We start from the raw sequence: 15,129 nt of genomic DNA on the forward strand, positions 1-15,129 counted from the left end.
GCCAAACCCACCTAATTTTCTTCTTTGACAGGGTTACTGGCCTAGTGGATAAGGGAGAAGCAGTAGATGTAATATGTCTTGTTTTTAGGAAGGCTTTTGACATAGTCGCACATGGCATTCTCATAAGCATACTAGGGAAATGCAGTCTAGATAAATTACTGTAAGGCAGATACATGAGTGATTGAAAGACTGTACTCAAAAAGTGATTATCAGTGGTTCACTATCAAGCTGGGAGGGTGCATCCTGTGGAGTCCTGTGCGGGGTCAGTCCTGGGTCTGATACTATTCACTTCTTTTTTTAATGACTTGTAAAATTGTATGCTTGTAAAATTTGAGGATGACACCAAACTGTGTGTGTGTGTGGGGGGGGCGGTTTGCAAGCACTTTGGAGGAAAGGATTAGAAATCAAAACAACCTTGAGAATTTGTCTGAATTCAACAAGATGAAATTCAATAAAGACAAGTGCAAAGTACTTCACGTAGGAAGGAAGAAATCAAACGCTCAGCTACAAAATGGAGGAATAAGTGGCTAGGTGATAGTATTGCTGAAAAGGTTCTGGGAATTATAATGGACGAGTCAACAATGTGAAGTCAAATTTAATACGAGTCAACAATGTGAAGCAATTGCGAAAAGGCAAATATCATTCTGGGGTCTATTGACAGGTGTGTTGTATGTAAGACACGGGAGGTAAGTATCCTGCTTTACTTGCCACTGAGGCCTCAGCTGGAGTACTGTGTCCAGTTCTGGGTGCCACACTTTAGGAAAGATGTGAACAAATTGGAAAGAGTCCAGAGGAGAGCAGCAAAAAGTGATTAAAAGATTTAGAAAACCTGACCTATGAGGAAAAGTTAAAAAAATGGGCACATTTAATCTTGAGAAAAGAAGAAAAGGGGACCTGATAATAGCCTTCAAATACATTAAGGGCTGTTATAAACAGGACTGTGATAAATTGTTCTCCATGTCCACTGAAAGTAGGACAAGAAGTAATGGGCTTAATCTGCAGCAAGGGAGATTTAGGTTCAGTATTAGGAAGAACTTTCTAACTATAAGGTTAGTTAAGCTCTGGAATAGGCTTCCAAGGGAAGTTATGGAAACCCCATCATTGGAGATTTTTAAGAACAGATTGGACAAACACCTGTCAGGGATGATCTAGGTTTACTTGAGCACAGTGGGATGGATTTGATAACCTCCTGAGGTCTCTTCCTGCCCTACATTTCTGTGATTCTATGAACTTTAGCTTTTCTGCTACATTTTATGGCTTTTATTTTAATCAGTGTTTTTAGTTCTTAGTTCTTAGATTTAGTTCTTAGATTCCCTCCAATTTTCCACAAAGCTCTGTAGTTCGATTAATTTTAAATCTCAGTTCCTCCATTTATCTGCTAGATCCCAAGTCTGCTAAACTTTAGTGCCTGCTGTAGGACTCATCTCTTTTCTCAGGCATTTATTTATTTATTGGGTCTTAGAGTGTTTACATTACTGCACAAGTAATGTGCGTGGGCTTTTTAAAAATATCTTTCAGTACTTAGAGATTGTGCTGACTGCTTTAATAAATTATGAAAATAAATACACTTTCCTTAATGGCAAAATGTAAAATACAATAAATAAAACTAAAACAACTGTAAGTGCCCCAAAGTCTGTTATCTCATTCCAAGTGACCAGCATGCTCCTGAACTTGGAGGCTTGTGTTCAAGAATAGAAATAGGGGATTGATTTAACCCACTGACCTTATCTTGTGGCAAAGAAGGCCAAGTAGAACCATATTACTAATATAGGCCCTGATCCTGCACCTCTTATCAATGGGAGCTTGCTCACCAATCAGAATGTATTCTCTGTAAGCAGGGATGAAAGTAACTTAAAGGACGTACCGGTACGCCGGAGTTCTGAGCGGGGGCGTGGCCTAAACCAGAAGAGGCATGGCCTCAATGGGAAGAGGCAGGGCCTTTCAAGATTTAAAGGCCCGGGGCTCCCCGCAGGAGCCGGAGAAGCCGGTCCAGTCTGGCACAGCGAACCGGACCGTACTGGCTTACTTTCACCTCTGTCTGTAAGGGACAATGGGAAGGGAAGATTTAGAGAGAAATATGTTTCACTTCTGAATTCAACAGTAAATTTAATAATAATAATAATCAGAAGTGAATGAAGAATTCATAGCAAATAATGTCTTAGATTAATCTATCATGTTTCTATTTGAATACTGCATGACTTGTATTGTCATTAATTTGTTCATTGTCCTAGACTGGTAGATGAATATGTGCAAATGTGTTGAAGCCCATAGGTTGCTTATGGGCTCTTACTCTGGTTGTATATTTGTCTATTCACTATTTGTTGTTAGTTATTTGTGGTATTTGATTGGTCGGCTGAGTCACACAGAATTGTTTCTGTCCTTGCAACTTTTATAAAAAGTAGTACAAATACATCAGTTATGAACCTTACATGAACCCATATTTGAATATATATTTCTGAGATTCTCTTTTTTTATGAATGTTCTTTTGAGTGAAAAACATTCATGTGAATGTTTGAGGGAAATTACTTAAAAGAGTGGCAAATGCCATTGAAGTAAATTAATGGTTTCATTCAAACAAATGTTCATGAATGCCTTTTTTCAGTACTCATCCAGTTCTAACAAAAACTAATTTACACTTATAATTAGGGTTTTTAAAGTACTAAACACTTGAATTATACCTTACAACAACCTTGAGAGGTAGATATTAATAAAACTATTTTTCAAGCAGGTAAATTGAAAGCACAGTTAGGATAAGTGAGTTGCCTAAATCTGCACAAAAAGCAAGAGGCACAGATTGAATAACCTAAGTTTTCTGACCCCCAGTGCCTTGATCTACAAGCTAGAATACACTCCCCCCCCCCCAAGGTAGAAATAGAATCTAATGTTTACACACCAATTAAACACCTGCAGCTGGCCTGTGTCAGCTGACTCTGGTTCCCAGGGGCTCCAGGTCTGTTTAATTGTGCTGGAGTTGGGCCTGTGGGAACCTGTGAGAGGGGAGGGTCCCAGAGCCTGGGCTCCACCCCGAGCCTGAACGTCTGCATCACAATTAAACAGCCCCGGAGCTTGAGACCCATGAGCCCGAATCAGCAGGTAGAGGCCAGTCGTGGGTGTTTAATTGCAGTGTAGATATGAGGCTTGAATCTCTGTCCCTTCCAACCAGTAGGGCAGTTTCCCAGTAGCAATCCTCTGGATTATATTCCACTTTGAATGTGTGTGGGAAGCTCCTCATCTCTGATCGAAGTTACATGAATACATCAGAGAGAGAATATACTTTGAATTTGTTTCAGTAATTCATATAAACGTCAGTGGCTAGCCCTGAACTGTCTATCCCCTTTCCTCTCAATTAACACTGTCTTTTTAGTGTCTAGTTGTCATACACCACATTTAAATATGCTGCCCTTATGATAAACTAATCATAAATGATAAAGCTGAGAGAATCAAAACTACATTTCAAATAGAGAAATTATTTTTTAAGTTTATCTCCTTCAGAAGAGATAAGCAAGCCAGAGAAATTGGCACTATTTCTGATTACGCTTTTAATGCCAAAAAAAAAAAAAAAATCTATCAATCCTTCTGGATTTGTCATCCTGTGTGGTTGTCTCCTTTTTTCCTTCACTTTTCTTCACAATCTTTTTCTTTTCCAATTTACTGCTTTTTTTCAAGTGCATAAATACTGGCTCACCAAAGATTGTATTGCACCAAATAAAACATTAAGAGTTTGATCCTCGGTTGGTGTAAATTGTTGTCATTTCATTAAAGTCAACAGAGCTTAGTCACCAGCTGAGGACATGGCCACAAGATTATATGAAGAAGCCCATGTGAGCAATTTTTAAAGCCTTTGGTTTCCAGATGCATTGCATTGAATAGGCATTAAATAGTTCTTAAATACTGACTCAAGGCTCTTCCCCTCTTTAAGATGGAAAATGGTATGCTCAAAACATTTTTTAAATAGATAACATTCCCCTTGAGTTTCCTTTTCCTGCTCTTAATAATAACCAATGGAATTGACAATGAATGATGTTTGAAAACTTATTTCTTGCAAAGCCCAGAGTCAGTGTCTAAGAAGTTTGTGTGAGCAATATACTTTGGTATATTATTGGTACTACCATCTGTTTAATATAAATACTAGGGCTGTCAATCGCACTGTTAAACAGTAATAGAATACTATTTATATAAATATTTTGGATGTTTTCTATATTTTCAAATATATTGATTTCAATTACAACACAGAATACACAGTGTACAGTGCTCACCTTATATTTATTTTTATTATAAATATTTGCACTTTAAAAATAAAATAAATAGTACTTTTTAAGTTCACTTAATACAAGTATTTTAGTGCAATCTCTCTATCATGAAAGTTGAACTTACAACTGTAGAATTATGTACAAAAAATAACTGCATTCAAAAATAAAACAGCGTAAAACTTTAGAGCCTACAAGTCCACTCAATCCTACTTCTTGTTCAGCCAATTGCTCAGACAAACAAGTTTGTTTACATTTGCAGGAGATGCTGCTGCCCGCTTCTTGTTTACAATATCACCTGAAAGAGAACAGACATTCTCATGGCACTATTGTTGCTGGCCTCTCAAGATATTTATGTGCCAGATGCACTAAAGATTTATATGTCTCTTCATGCTTCAGCCACCATTGCAGAGGACGTGTCCATGCTGATGATGGGTTCTGCTCGATAATGATTCAAAACAGTGTAGACCAATGCATGTTCATTTTCATCATCTGAATCAGATGCCACCAGCAGAAAGTTGATTTTCTTTTTTGGTGGTTCAGGTTCTGTAGTTTCCGCATGGGAGTTTTGCTCTTTTAAGACTTCTGAAAGCATGCTCCACACATCGTCCTGATCAGATTTTGGAAGGCACTTCAGATTCTTAAATCTTGGGTCAAGTGCTGTAGCTATCTTTAGAAATCTCACATTGGTACCTTCTTTGCGTTTTGTCAAATCTGCAGTGAAAGTGTTCTTAAAATGAACAACATGTTGGGTCATCATCCGAGACTGCTATAACATAAAATATATGGTAGAATGGAGGCAAATCACAGTGTAGGAGACATACAATTCTCCCCCAAGGAGTTCAGTCACAAATTTAATTAATGCATTATTATATGAATCACCATTAGAGGTCAGAGATTGATTCCAAACAAATAATTTGACTGTCTCCCCTACCTTGTTTACAAATTTTTCTGTGATGGATATTTCTTCCAATTCATTTATTATTTGGTATATTTCTTGTTCAATAGCTTGTGAGTGAGCGATTCATGGTGAAATGTGTAGAATGGGCTGAAAGGTCACATGGTATGCTTTGTTCCAAATAGGGATGAATGTTCGTCTCCAGTGTGAATATTTGCAATTACAAAATCAAAATTTGCTTTCTTCCATTTTTTTGCGGTGCTTATTTAAATGTGCTGTTTGGGCAAACAGTAGTGCTAGCTATCTCATTTGCTGTGTGTGAATGTTCAGGAAAGCAAATACATCTGCAGCATATTTGTTTAAAAATTCTAATATATTTCCCTCCAGTTACTATCTACAGTCTCTTGTTTGTTTTCAAAGATAACCTTTGGTGGCATGCCTTTTTCTGGGAAGCCAAGTTCAAATAGCAGGAAAAACTTCAAAGGCTGTATGGAAAGCATCAATTACAATGGTAATAATATCACAGACCTTGCCAAGAGGAAGAAATTGGAACCTTCTAATGGGGTGAGAACTTTTTCATGATCATCTAAACTTCTGAGAAGTAAAGGAGCATACATAGATAGTGTGCCTCTGTGTGTAGCTGATATCCATGTGATATATTCTAGTAACATGATATGATAAATAACTTTTATCACATATGCATATCATATACGCAGTTTACCACATACTTATGAGCACATTACTTTACCCTTGTGCCAGCTCCTCATGGGTCTTACTCCAACATTCCAAAATGTTTGTGTAGTTTCAGACAGCTGCCACTTAAAAAAAAACAACAAAAACAAAAAACTGATCACTTTCTCCTTATCTCGTTGGATTATACCTGCCTGAGGAGTTAGATTAATTCCTGAGCCAGTAATAGCTTTCCTAGATGTAAACATGTCATGGCTTTAAAGTCTAATCGCTCATGTCCCTAAAGAGCTAGTAGTGGGAATACCATTGGGGAGAGGAGGATCTCCACTTCACCTGGCATTGGCTTCTAGCTCTGGAAGGCCTCAAGATATCAGATTTTAAAGTCATGATTTTTTTATAAATAGAAAAGCAATTTTGGAAGTAGTTTACATTATATTAATTTCAATTTTTTTCTCCCTTGCAAGATCTGCACAATGGTACTCATGATAACGAAATCCTATGTCTTTACCGGAGGAGGGATACAAGAACTAGTCCCATTAATATTTTTAACTCTCTAAAAAAATTCCTAAAATTGCTTTTATGTAATATATGTGGCACACATGGAATACATGCTGTTGTAGTGTAGAATAAATGTTTTACTGTCAGGAGTCCAGGATGACCTGCCTACATCATTCATGGCTTCCCCCTTCATGAGCATTGCAATGTTCACAAACTCATGCCAATACTATCTTCATACAACATCACACCATCATGTACTCTTTATAAATACACATGCATATGTGGTGGTGATAAATTGTACAAAATTCCTAATTGATCTGTACATACTGTATATGGGTTTTAATATTAATGCTCTGATATAAAGTATCTGAGCACTATGGCTGAGTGATCATGACTGCAGGAATGATAATTTTGAATTTTCTGATTTACACCTTAAAATCTCTGAAAAAGCTAAACTTTAAACAGTACCATTGTATTGCGCAAATAGTACATTTTGTTATTTCTACACCAAGTTTCTTCAGACATGACAAAGCCATTAAACATGATGTGCATGCCAGGTATGAAACTCTGCTTTCAGTATAAGAGTTTTAAAACCCAACCACATACCATCCAGAATCCTTCAGATTCCTCCTGTGCTTCAGGGGATTTCCTGCCAGGCAGGGTGAAATCCACTCAATAATATTGAGTTCCTGTGAAAATGGTGCTCTGTTTTCTGTAGGATATGTGGGATTTTAAGTGTCCCACACTGTACAGGACAAATGAGCTAAGCAACACACATTATATGAGAAATCTTTGCCAGATTTTCAGTTGGGTGCCTAATTCAGGCCTGATTCAGAAAAGCATCCCTGTTAAGGAAGGGTGTTTATATGTGTGCTTAAGTCCAGTTGAAGTCAATGGGATTTAAGTCCATGCTTAAATGCTTTCCTGAATTGGGGCCCCAGATAAGTTGCATGATTCTCAGAAGTGCTGAACACCCAATGACAGTCCTGTAACCTATGGGTGCTGTGGGTGTTCAAAACCTTTAGAAATCAGACTACTTATTTAGTTGCATAAATAGGGACAGGGATTGATGAGAATCCCTCTTTTTTTTTAATGAAATTCTATTACTCCTAACATTACAGTGAGATCCACAAATGTAGTGTTGTTATGTACTAGTGCGTCATCAAGAGTCTATTGCAGGCTCGTTTAATTCGATGGTTCTGTTGATTTCCAATTCTAAGAATGACTATAAAAATAGAAGTGACCTTTGTTTTCAGTAGAATTACTTACACAGCCTCACCTCTGCAAAAACAAAATCAATTTTGTTCTAATTAAACCAACATGGATTTTTATGTTCCTTGCAAAAGCTTTTTTGCTCTTAGTCCTCAGCCTGATTTAGCATGAAAACTGTGGTTTGTTGATGATACTATTGTTAACCATGTTCATTCCGGTGGACACTAGGAATCAACTAAGATTGAGCTCCCATTGTAGTAGGTGCTATACAAACACAGAGTAGTAGAGAGCCCCTGCCCTGACAACCTTACTATCTAAGTAGACAAGACAAACAAAAGGTAGGCAAAAGAGATATAACACAAGCAGAATGGTCAGTGTTAGAGCTGGGAGGGAAATTGTTTTCCTGTCACACTTAAAACTATTCTGTGTCGGGATGAACCTGAGACTTTTCAAAGCTTTTTTGCAAAGAGAGAGAGAGAAAGACCCACCCCAGATTATCCAAGAACCAGGTGGTCCCAGGTGAGTGCTACCATCGCCACGCTATTCTGGAACAGGCCCCTCTCAATCTCTCCTGTTCAAGTTGTTACACTTTGTATAAATAATTAAATATTTATTAGAGCAGGGACTTGAACCAGAAATTCCCACATGAGTGCCCTAACCACGGGATTACAGAGTCAGTCTCTCTCGCTCTGGCCCAATAAATATTGAATGATTTATTAAAAAAATGGAACAGCTCCAACAAAAGTGGTTGGGGCAGAGACTTCCTCTATAAGCTGGAGGTTAGAGCCCTCACTTGGAATGTTGGTGACCTAGGTTCAAGCCCCTGTCCCCTAATCATGGTCCTGGGTCTTCCACATGCCAGATGTATGCCTTAATCACCAAGTTATTGGCTGTTCTGGGGTTGATCTCTCTCTCTCTCTTTCTGACCAGAAATGACATCCTGGACCTCAGACACATTCCCAACTGGTACATCAACAGATCAGCATTTTCTTACAAAAATCCATTTTGTTGAAAAATTCCCAATCTGCTCTAATCAATGTTGTGGCAGCAACTTTAATGTTGCTTCCACTATTGGCGGGAGGAGGAGGAGGAAGGGAGTAGGGGTTAGCTAGGAGGAAATTGGCTAAATAGAAAGTCAGAAGAAGGGGAGAGGAGTGGTGAGAACAGAGTGAGTGAGAAGGAGGGGAGAAAGTATGAAGGGCAGGTGTGGACTGAGGCTGAGGTGAACAGACTGTGCAAGAGGGGACAAGGAGTGGGTTGGAGCAAACAGACAATCAGCACAGGTCAAAGAAAATCCAGACAAAACCATAGAAAATATCAGTGTTCATCAGTCCCTGTTTAAACTGCATCCACAGCTGCTCTCCTGGCTTCAGTCTCTGCCTGGCTCCTCCTCGTATTTTCTTTCCCCAAGGCCACATTGTGGCGGAGAGAGGAGAGGGGGGGCTTTCCCTTGCACAGTTCTGGGCCTGGAGGGGGTTGGGGGGAGGTGTTTCCATGGCTGAACCCCATTTTACCCCATCTCTCCCCCACCAATGCAGCAGGTCCCCACTTCACCACCTTCTTCAGCTGCTCTGCTAGCTTCAGTCTCAATGCATAAACTAAATAGGAAGGGAGTATTTTTTTATTTAAATTATGTGCTTTAGACCAGCATTGTGTTAAGTCTGAAGATGAGTAAAAATCTATTTTTAGAAAAATAATGAACCAACAGTTGATAAAACATTAGTGGGGGATATAGGCTTTCCAAAGCAATCCATTCTGAGTTACCTCTCTTTTGAGAATATGTATTCAGTTTGTAGTTCTGTTAATTGGGAAAAGGTTTTAATTTTTCCAGCAGCGGTGATGCCTGGAAGTGGGTAGGAAAAAATGACTTAAAAATGTAAACTTAGGCTTGGTCTACACTTACCCCCCAATTCGAACTAAGGTACGCAACTTCAGCTACGTGAATAACGTAGCTGAAGTTCGAAGTACCTTAGTTCGAACTTACCTCGGTCCACACGCGGCAGGCAGGCTCCCCCGTCGACTCCGGGGTACTCCTCTCGTCTAGCTGGAGTACCGCAGTCGACGGCGAGCACTTCCTGGTTCGACTTATCGCGTCCAGACAAGACGCGATAAGTCGAACCCAGAAGTTCGATTTCCAGCCGCCGAACTAGCGGCTGGGTATAGACGTACCCTTAGAGTTAATTTACAGTATAGGGTAAAGATCATAATGCAAAGCCCAAGCTGTCTAACTTGAGAAGCTTCCACTGTTAGTCTTCTAGCATACTGTTAATAATTTTGCAGTAAGAACAAAAGTCTCAATATAAATGCATGGTATATATTTGACTTTCAGATTTCAGTGCTGGATGAGTACTTCAGCAATTGATTCTGAACCTAGTCCATAGAAAAGGATCCATTTCTCTTTGAGAAGTATGAATCTCTTTATTGTGGCAAACTTCAGATGAGTTCTAACTCTTTGCCCAGCCCTAGTAGACAATCTATGTGAACTGGGCTTTACATAAAAGAATAGTTTCCTGATGATGTACAGTCATGGAGGGAAATAATAATCCAGTTTAGATTAAGTTGAGTATCTCAGTAGAGAAAAGATCAGGTCAGCTAACTGACAGAGACACATGAAGGGAGTTATAGCCTAGAATTATATGCTTCTTCCACAAGAAATCCTTTACACTGTTAGCATTTAGGAATACATTATCTCATTCCTGTGTAAGGGATTTGCATGCATTCACTCCCATTAGCAATAGTGGGAGTTACATATGCAACTCTCCCATGCATTAGAGGCAAGAGAGATTTAAAGATTCAAGACAGAATGTCAATCAGTTGTGAAAGCTGAGGCATCTTTGTCCTGGAGAAAATCTCAGTTCTTCACAGTAATAAAGCAACAAGACCTCTTAAACGCATGATAATGTGTGCCATGAGCTGCTGTTTAATTCACTAGGTACTAGGACAAAACACTTAGAATGCTGCCTTGTGTACCTGGTATGTTACCATTGAAGTGCCATCATAGAATGTCAGCTCTTCAGAGACACTTTGGTGCTCTGTGTCTACGCAGGATTCACTTGTCTACATAGGAGTAGTTACTTCCAGTTAATTGGCAGTCAATTAATTCAATGTAGTTAACATATTTGCAAAGGCTAGTCTGGATACTCCACAAATTTTTGTTCCAGGATACAAAATTTGTGATTTACCCTAGGGCTCAACCTAGCAGATTCTGTAACAAATGTTTGGGGATGTTCAAACTAATGTTTACAAATGTATGAATTAACTTAGGTAAATTTTCAGTCAATTAAAACTTCAAGGTGAAAAACTTTAGGCAAGCCCACTGGGACTGGTTTACAGTAAAGCAGTGAAGATGGTCGTTGGCCTTTATCAGTTAGGTGATTATTATGCTCCTCATTCATGCTGTGAATTAAAAGCTTCAATAACTCTTTGAAACAGTGAGGTCCCTAAACTCTTGAATATAATGTTGTGTGATATATTATATGTTCCAAATGTGTGTCCAAATGATACTGTAACACTGGGATTGTAATAAAGACAGACAGATCTTTAACATGTTCAGAACAAACACTTATTTTTTTAGACTCAGGATGTCATATATAGTTAGAACTTCTGTGCTGATGACAGCTAAATAGTAAATCTGCTAATTATACTGCCCTGTAGAAGCAGGATGCCAGGCCATATAATGTTCTGGCACTTTGTATAATATCAATCTGATACGTGGATTGCATCTATAAAAAACTATACTATTCCAATTTGAATACTATAATGCCACAGAAGCTGCTTACTTTTAAATTCATATTTGGCATGGGAGCACTGCGTACTACCACATAGGAGATATGTAAGTGAGGAGAGTCATGCTCTTCCCATGATTGGTGGCTCTTCACCTGCTTCAGTCTGCTATAGAAGAGAGTCAATGATATTTTAGGATTTCTTTTTCTTAAAAAAAAAATAATTTTTGCTCCTCAGGGGATTAGTAATGACATGCACAGTCTGTCACTGCTAGGTCACCATATGTAATCCATCCCTGGTCAGTCATCTTTACATCTAAACATATGTGCTTATTTCATAATTATAACCTGCCTCTCATGCATTTTAACATGCAGAGCACCCCACACATTAACTTCAATTGAAGTCTCACAAATAGAATGGAGCTCATACTCAGAAACCACACATTTCTAGCAATATTTATGGATGTAGAGGAGTCTTATCACTGTATTTAAGTTTGGGTTTTTGTGCTTTTTGTTTTAGGGAAACTTAAGTTTTTCGTGTGTGGAACCACATACAGTGCCTGTCTTTTTCAATGCTACCAGTTACCTGGAAGTGCTTGGTCGCCTGAATCAGGACCTGCTTTCAGTCAATTTCCAGTTTCGGACCTGGAACCCCAATGGACTTCTCCTCTTCAGCAACTTTGCCGATGGACTGGGTAATGTCGAGATTGACCTGACTGAAGGCAAAGTCAGTGTCCACATCAATGTCACCCAGGTGAAGAAAAACCGAATAGACATCTCATCAGGTAAGCAGATTTTCAGGGTTTGGAGTTTATTTTAAGTCTCACAACAACCACAGTGAATTCAAAATTGAAAGAGTTTTATCCCTTGGACTTAAGTTCCAAATTCAACAACATTTTTTATTGCAGATTAATGAAATCTTTTATTTTATGCTTTGATGAACAAAAGGCGGAAGATGTGAAAATGGTATTTTCTTTTATAATTGCCTCTCGTCTCATCCTTAGTGTTCTCTGCCTCATTTTGTTTTGAATAGTTGTGCTAAGCAAACATTTATAATTGGACTAAGGACATTTCTCAAGTATTAGAGTATGGTTATGCTACATTTTTTCCTTTCTATTGGCTACTGAGTTTTCTGTCTTTTTAACCCTTGCTCCATTATCAAAGCAGCATTTCTTTTTTCTCCCTCCCAAGGGGCAGACAGCATAGCCATTTCAAAGGTTGCTGTCATGTCTGATCTGTCAGTATGGAGATGGAAATCTCTCATGTTCATTCAACCTTCTACCTCCTCATTTCCCCAGAGACCATCAGTGGGTACATCTATACTGGGGAAACAAACACATTTGAACTAATATGGTGATAGACACAATTTTTATCTTAGCGTGGATGAGAGCAGTCATGTTTAAAAAAAACATGGTTAACATTAGGGTTGAGTTAGATTTGAAAAGTAGGAATCCAATGGTTAATCATGACCAGCTAGTGTACTGTTAAACATGGCTGTCTTTGTTCATCCTAAAGGCAGTATTGTGGGCAACATTGTGTTAGTTAAGCTATGTCAGTCAACACATTTTCTAATGTGATGCATTTTCCCAGTAAAGATATGCCCAACAGTGTACCTGATCATTGTCCTGGAGAGCTAGGTTACCCAAGTTTGTTTTCCAACCCAAGTGTTCTGTATGTCAGTGAGATACATTTTCTAGAATGGGATCAGGCTAATGCCAGATATCATATATAGCTATTCATTCACCAAGAACTTCATAGACTTACATTTGGACTTTTTGGGGGGAGAAGGGTGGGGCATATACTTTAATCTTCACCAACATTTCTGTTCTGTCAGTGTTCGGAGGTTAGCATGATGGGGAGAAAAAGAAACCACTTTTCATAAATAACCTATCTGAAGTGTGCTAGCTGAATATTCATGCTGTACACAATTAATAATTTTATAAAGGGAGCTTTGAGGAAGTGTAAAACAAGAAAAATACTTTGTATTTTTTTAAAAAATAAAAGTATTTCTCATGTGGATGAATCAGGACAGTAACAATTTATTTGGTTGTGGAAAAAAAATTGTGAGTTCTTTTCTTTCTTTTCAGCTCTCTAAGGCATAAAATAGAGCTGAATAAAACTTTTGTTAAGACCTAAAATTAGAGGAGTGTGTTACCTGTTTAGAGGTAGTACTGAATATAATAGTCATAGCAACATTTAAAAAAAAATCTAAATGTATTTCGTTCTGAGTTCGTGGAATTGGAACAGTTTTACGAAATATGTCAGTGATGTTTTATGTTATTAGATTTGGTGATTAGTTGTTGTTGTTTTGTTTTTTAGCTTGGCAATATTAACACTATAGATTTTATTTTATTTTCCTGTGTATTTATAATGTACAAGTGATAAGAGTCAGTAGTGCTCTGGATGTAGTACAGGGAATGGGGAGGGAACATTTTGGCTCATGTGCTGGTACCTCTTAACAATAAGTGCCTTGCTCCACCTCCCCCCACCTGCCTGCTCCATTGCTCTGCTGCCCCAAAGTCTGGTTTAAAGACAGGTTCTCCCTGATGCCATAGGGGGCCGTCAGAATATTTTTGCATTGCATTTTGAATAATCATCAGTTTGTTCTAGAAGTAGATTTCACAACCTGTTCAGCAAAATATTTTGAGTCCTTAAAATTTCACCAAGTTGCCATTAATTTTGCCTGAAGCTTGACTTGGGGTGAAACCATATAAAACATCAGTTAACATGTTGTGAAGTGGACTCACATGAAGAGGAATCAAAAATGTTTGCACAAACCTCTGCCAAAATAAGCCACTGGATTTTACACAGCTGTAACCTAACGTCAAGATACACAACTTCTTCCAAAAGAAATCCTTCCAATCTACCTGGATGGTTTAATCAATAGTCCAGGAATCACGTACAGCCATTTCATTTTATGACTGTGTTTACTATTCTTGGTCCTTGCTTCCATTGGTGCTGTATATTATGGTTATGGATGCCTTATGATGCTTAATAATAATACACTTGGTAGTACATTTTGGTCTCTAGATGCCTTTGTGCTCGGATAGTCATCCTGCATGTCTTTTGATCCATTTTATTTGCTTATTGTCGTTTGAGAATCAGTGTGCTTGAATTGTGTATGCATATGAGGGTAAGGAGAAGACCCTAGCTCTCTATCAAAACTGACGACTTGCTAATTAAATTCCCATCCTTCTAGCTGATAGCTTGATACTCCAGAATCTCATATTAAAATACTGTGCATCTGTTGTACAATGCCTTATGATGCCTGGTAAGATTCAGATGATATATCAGCTGAAGTTTTTGTTGTCATCTTGGCAGAGCTTTCATATTTAATTAGATTGAATATGTTGTCTACGTACAGACAGGCAGCTCTTATTTAAATATTTGCATGGTATTTTATAGAACATTTGCTGAGTCATTTGCATTTCTAGCATCCTCATAGCACCTATACCTATATTTTTTGTTACCTATTGATGTCAGTGAGATGAATGGTTTACAGGTCATTGTAAAAGATACTAGGTACAACTGCAAAGTTTAGAGGCAATAGAATCAAGTAATCATCAAGGAGAATCAATTGATTGTGGTAAGAAAAGTGAGCACTGCTGTTAATTTGAAGGCTCTAAAGGAAGTTTATTGTTTGTCTTTAATGGCAATTCTGCTGCTCCTATTGTCATTTTTTATAATGCTGCAGTGCTATATTCATTCAGAATACTGTAAAGTAGTTAAGTAGTTTAATTTAAATCCTAACTATATTGCTGATCAATTGCCTTTACTTCTTCCCTGGGGTAATAGGCTGCAATCATGAACTTTCTTTCCTCAGCTTAAAATGCGTTTTCCATTAGCAGAACTTGATTGCTCA

General features: G+C 38.2%; 1 protein-coding gene across 1 annotated transcript in view; it reads left to right on the plus strand.

Annotated features, from left to right (window-relative positions):
• The window catches only part of LOC113407023 (contactin-associated protein-like 2), a 1,116,670-nt gene that overhangs the window by 266,636 nt on the left and 834,905 nt on the right, over positions 1-15,129 (plus strand). The window contains exons 7-8 of the mRNA XM_029912069.1: positions 5,566-5,709; positions 11,788-12,052. Coding sequence (XP_029767929.1) covers positions 5,566-5,709; positions 11,788-12,052 — 409 coding nt within the window. The remainder of the gene's footprint in view (positions 1-5,565; positions 5,710-11,787; positions 12,053-15,129) is intronic.

This window comes from Terrapene carolina, unplaced genomic scaffold, assembly GCF_002925995.2.
Source record: "Terrapene carolina triunguis isolate 2854851 unplaced genomic scaffold, T_m_triunguis-2.0 Scaffold180, whole genome shotgun sequence".
Taxonomy (NCBI): domain Eukaryota; kingdom Metazoa; phylum Chordata; order Testudines; family Emydidae; genus Terrapene; species Terrapene triunguis.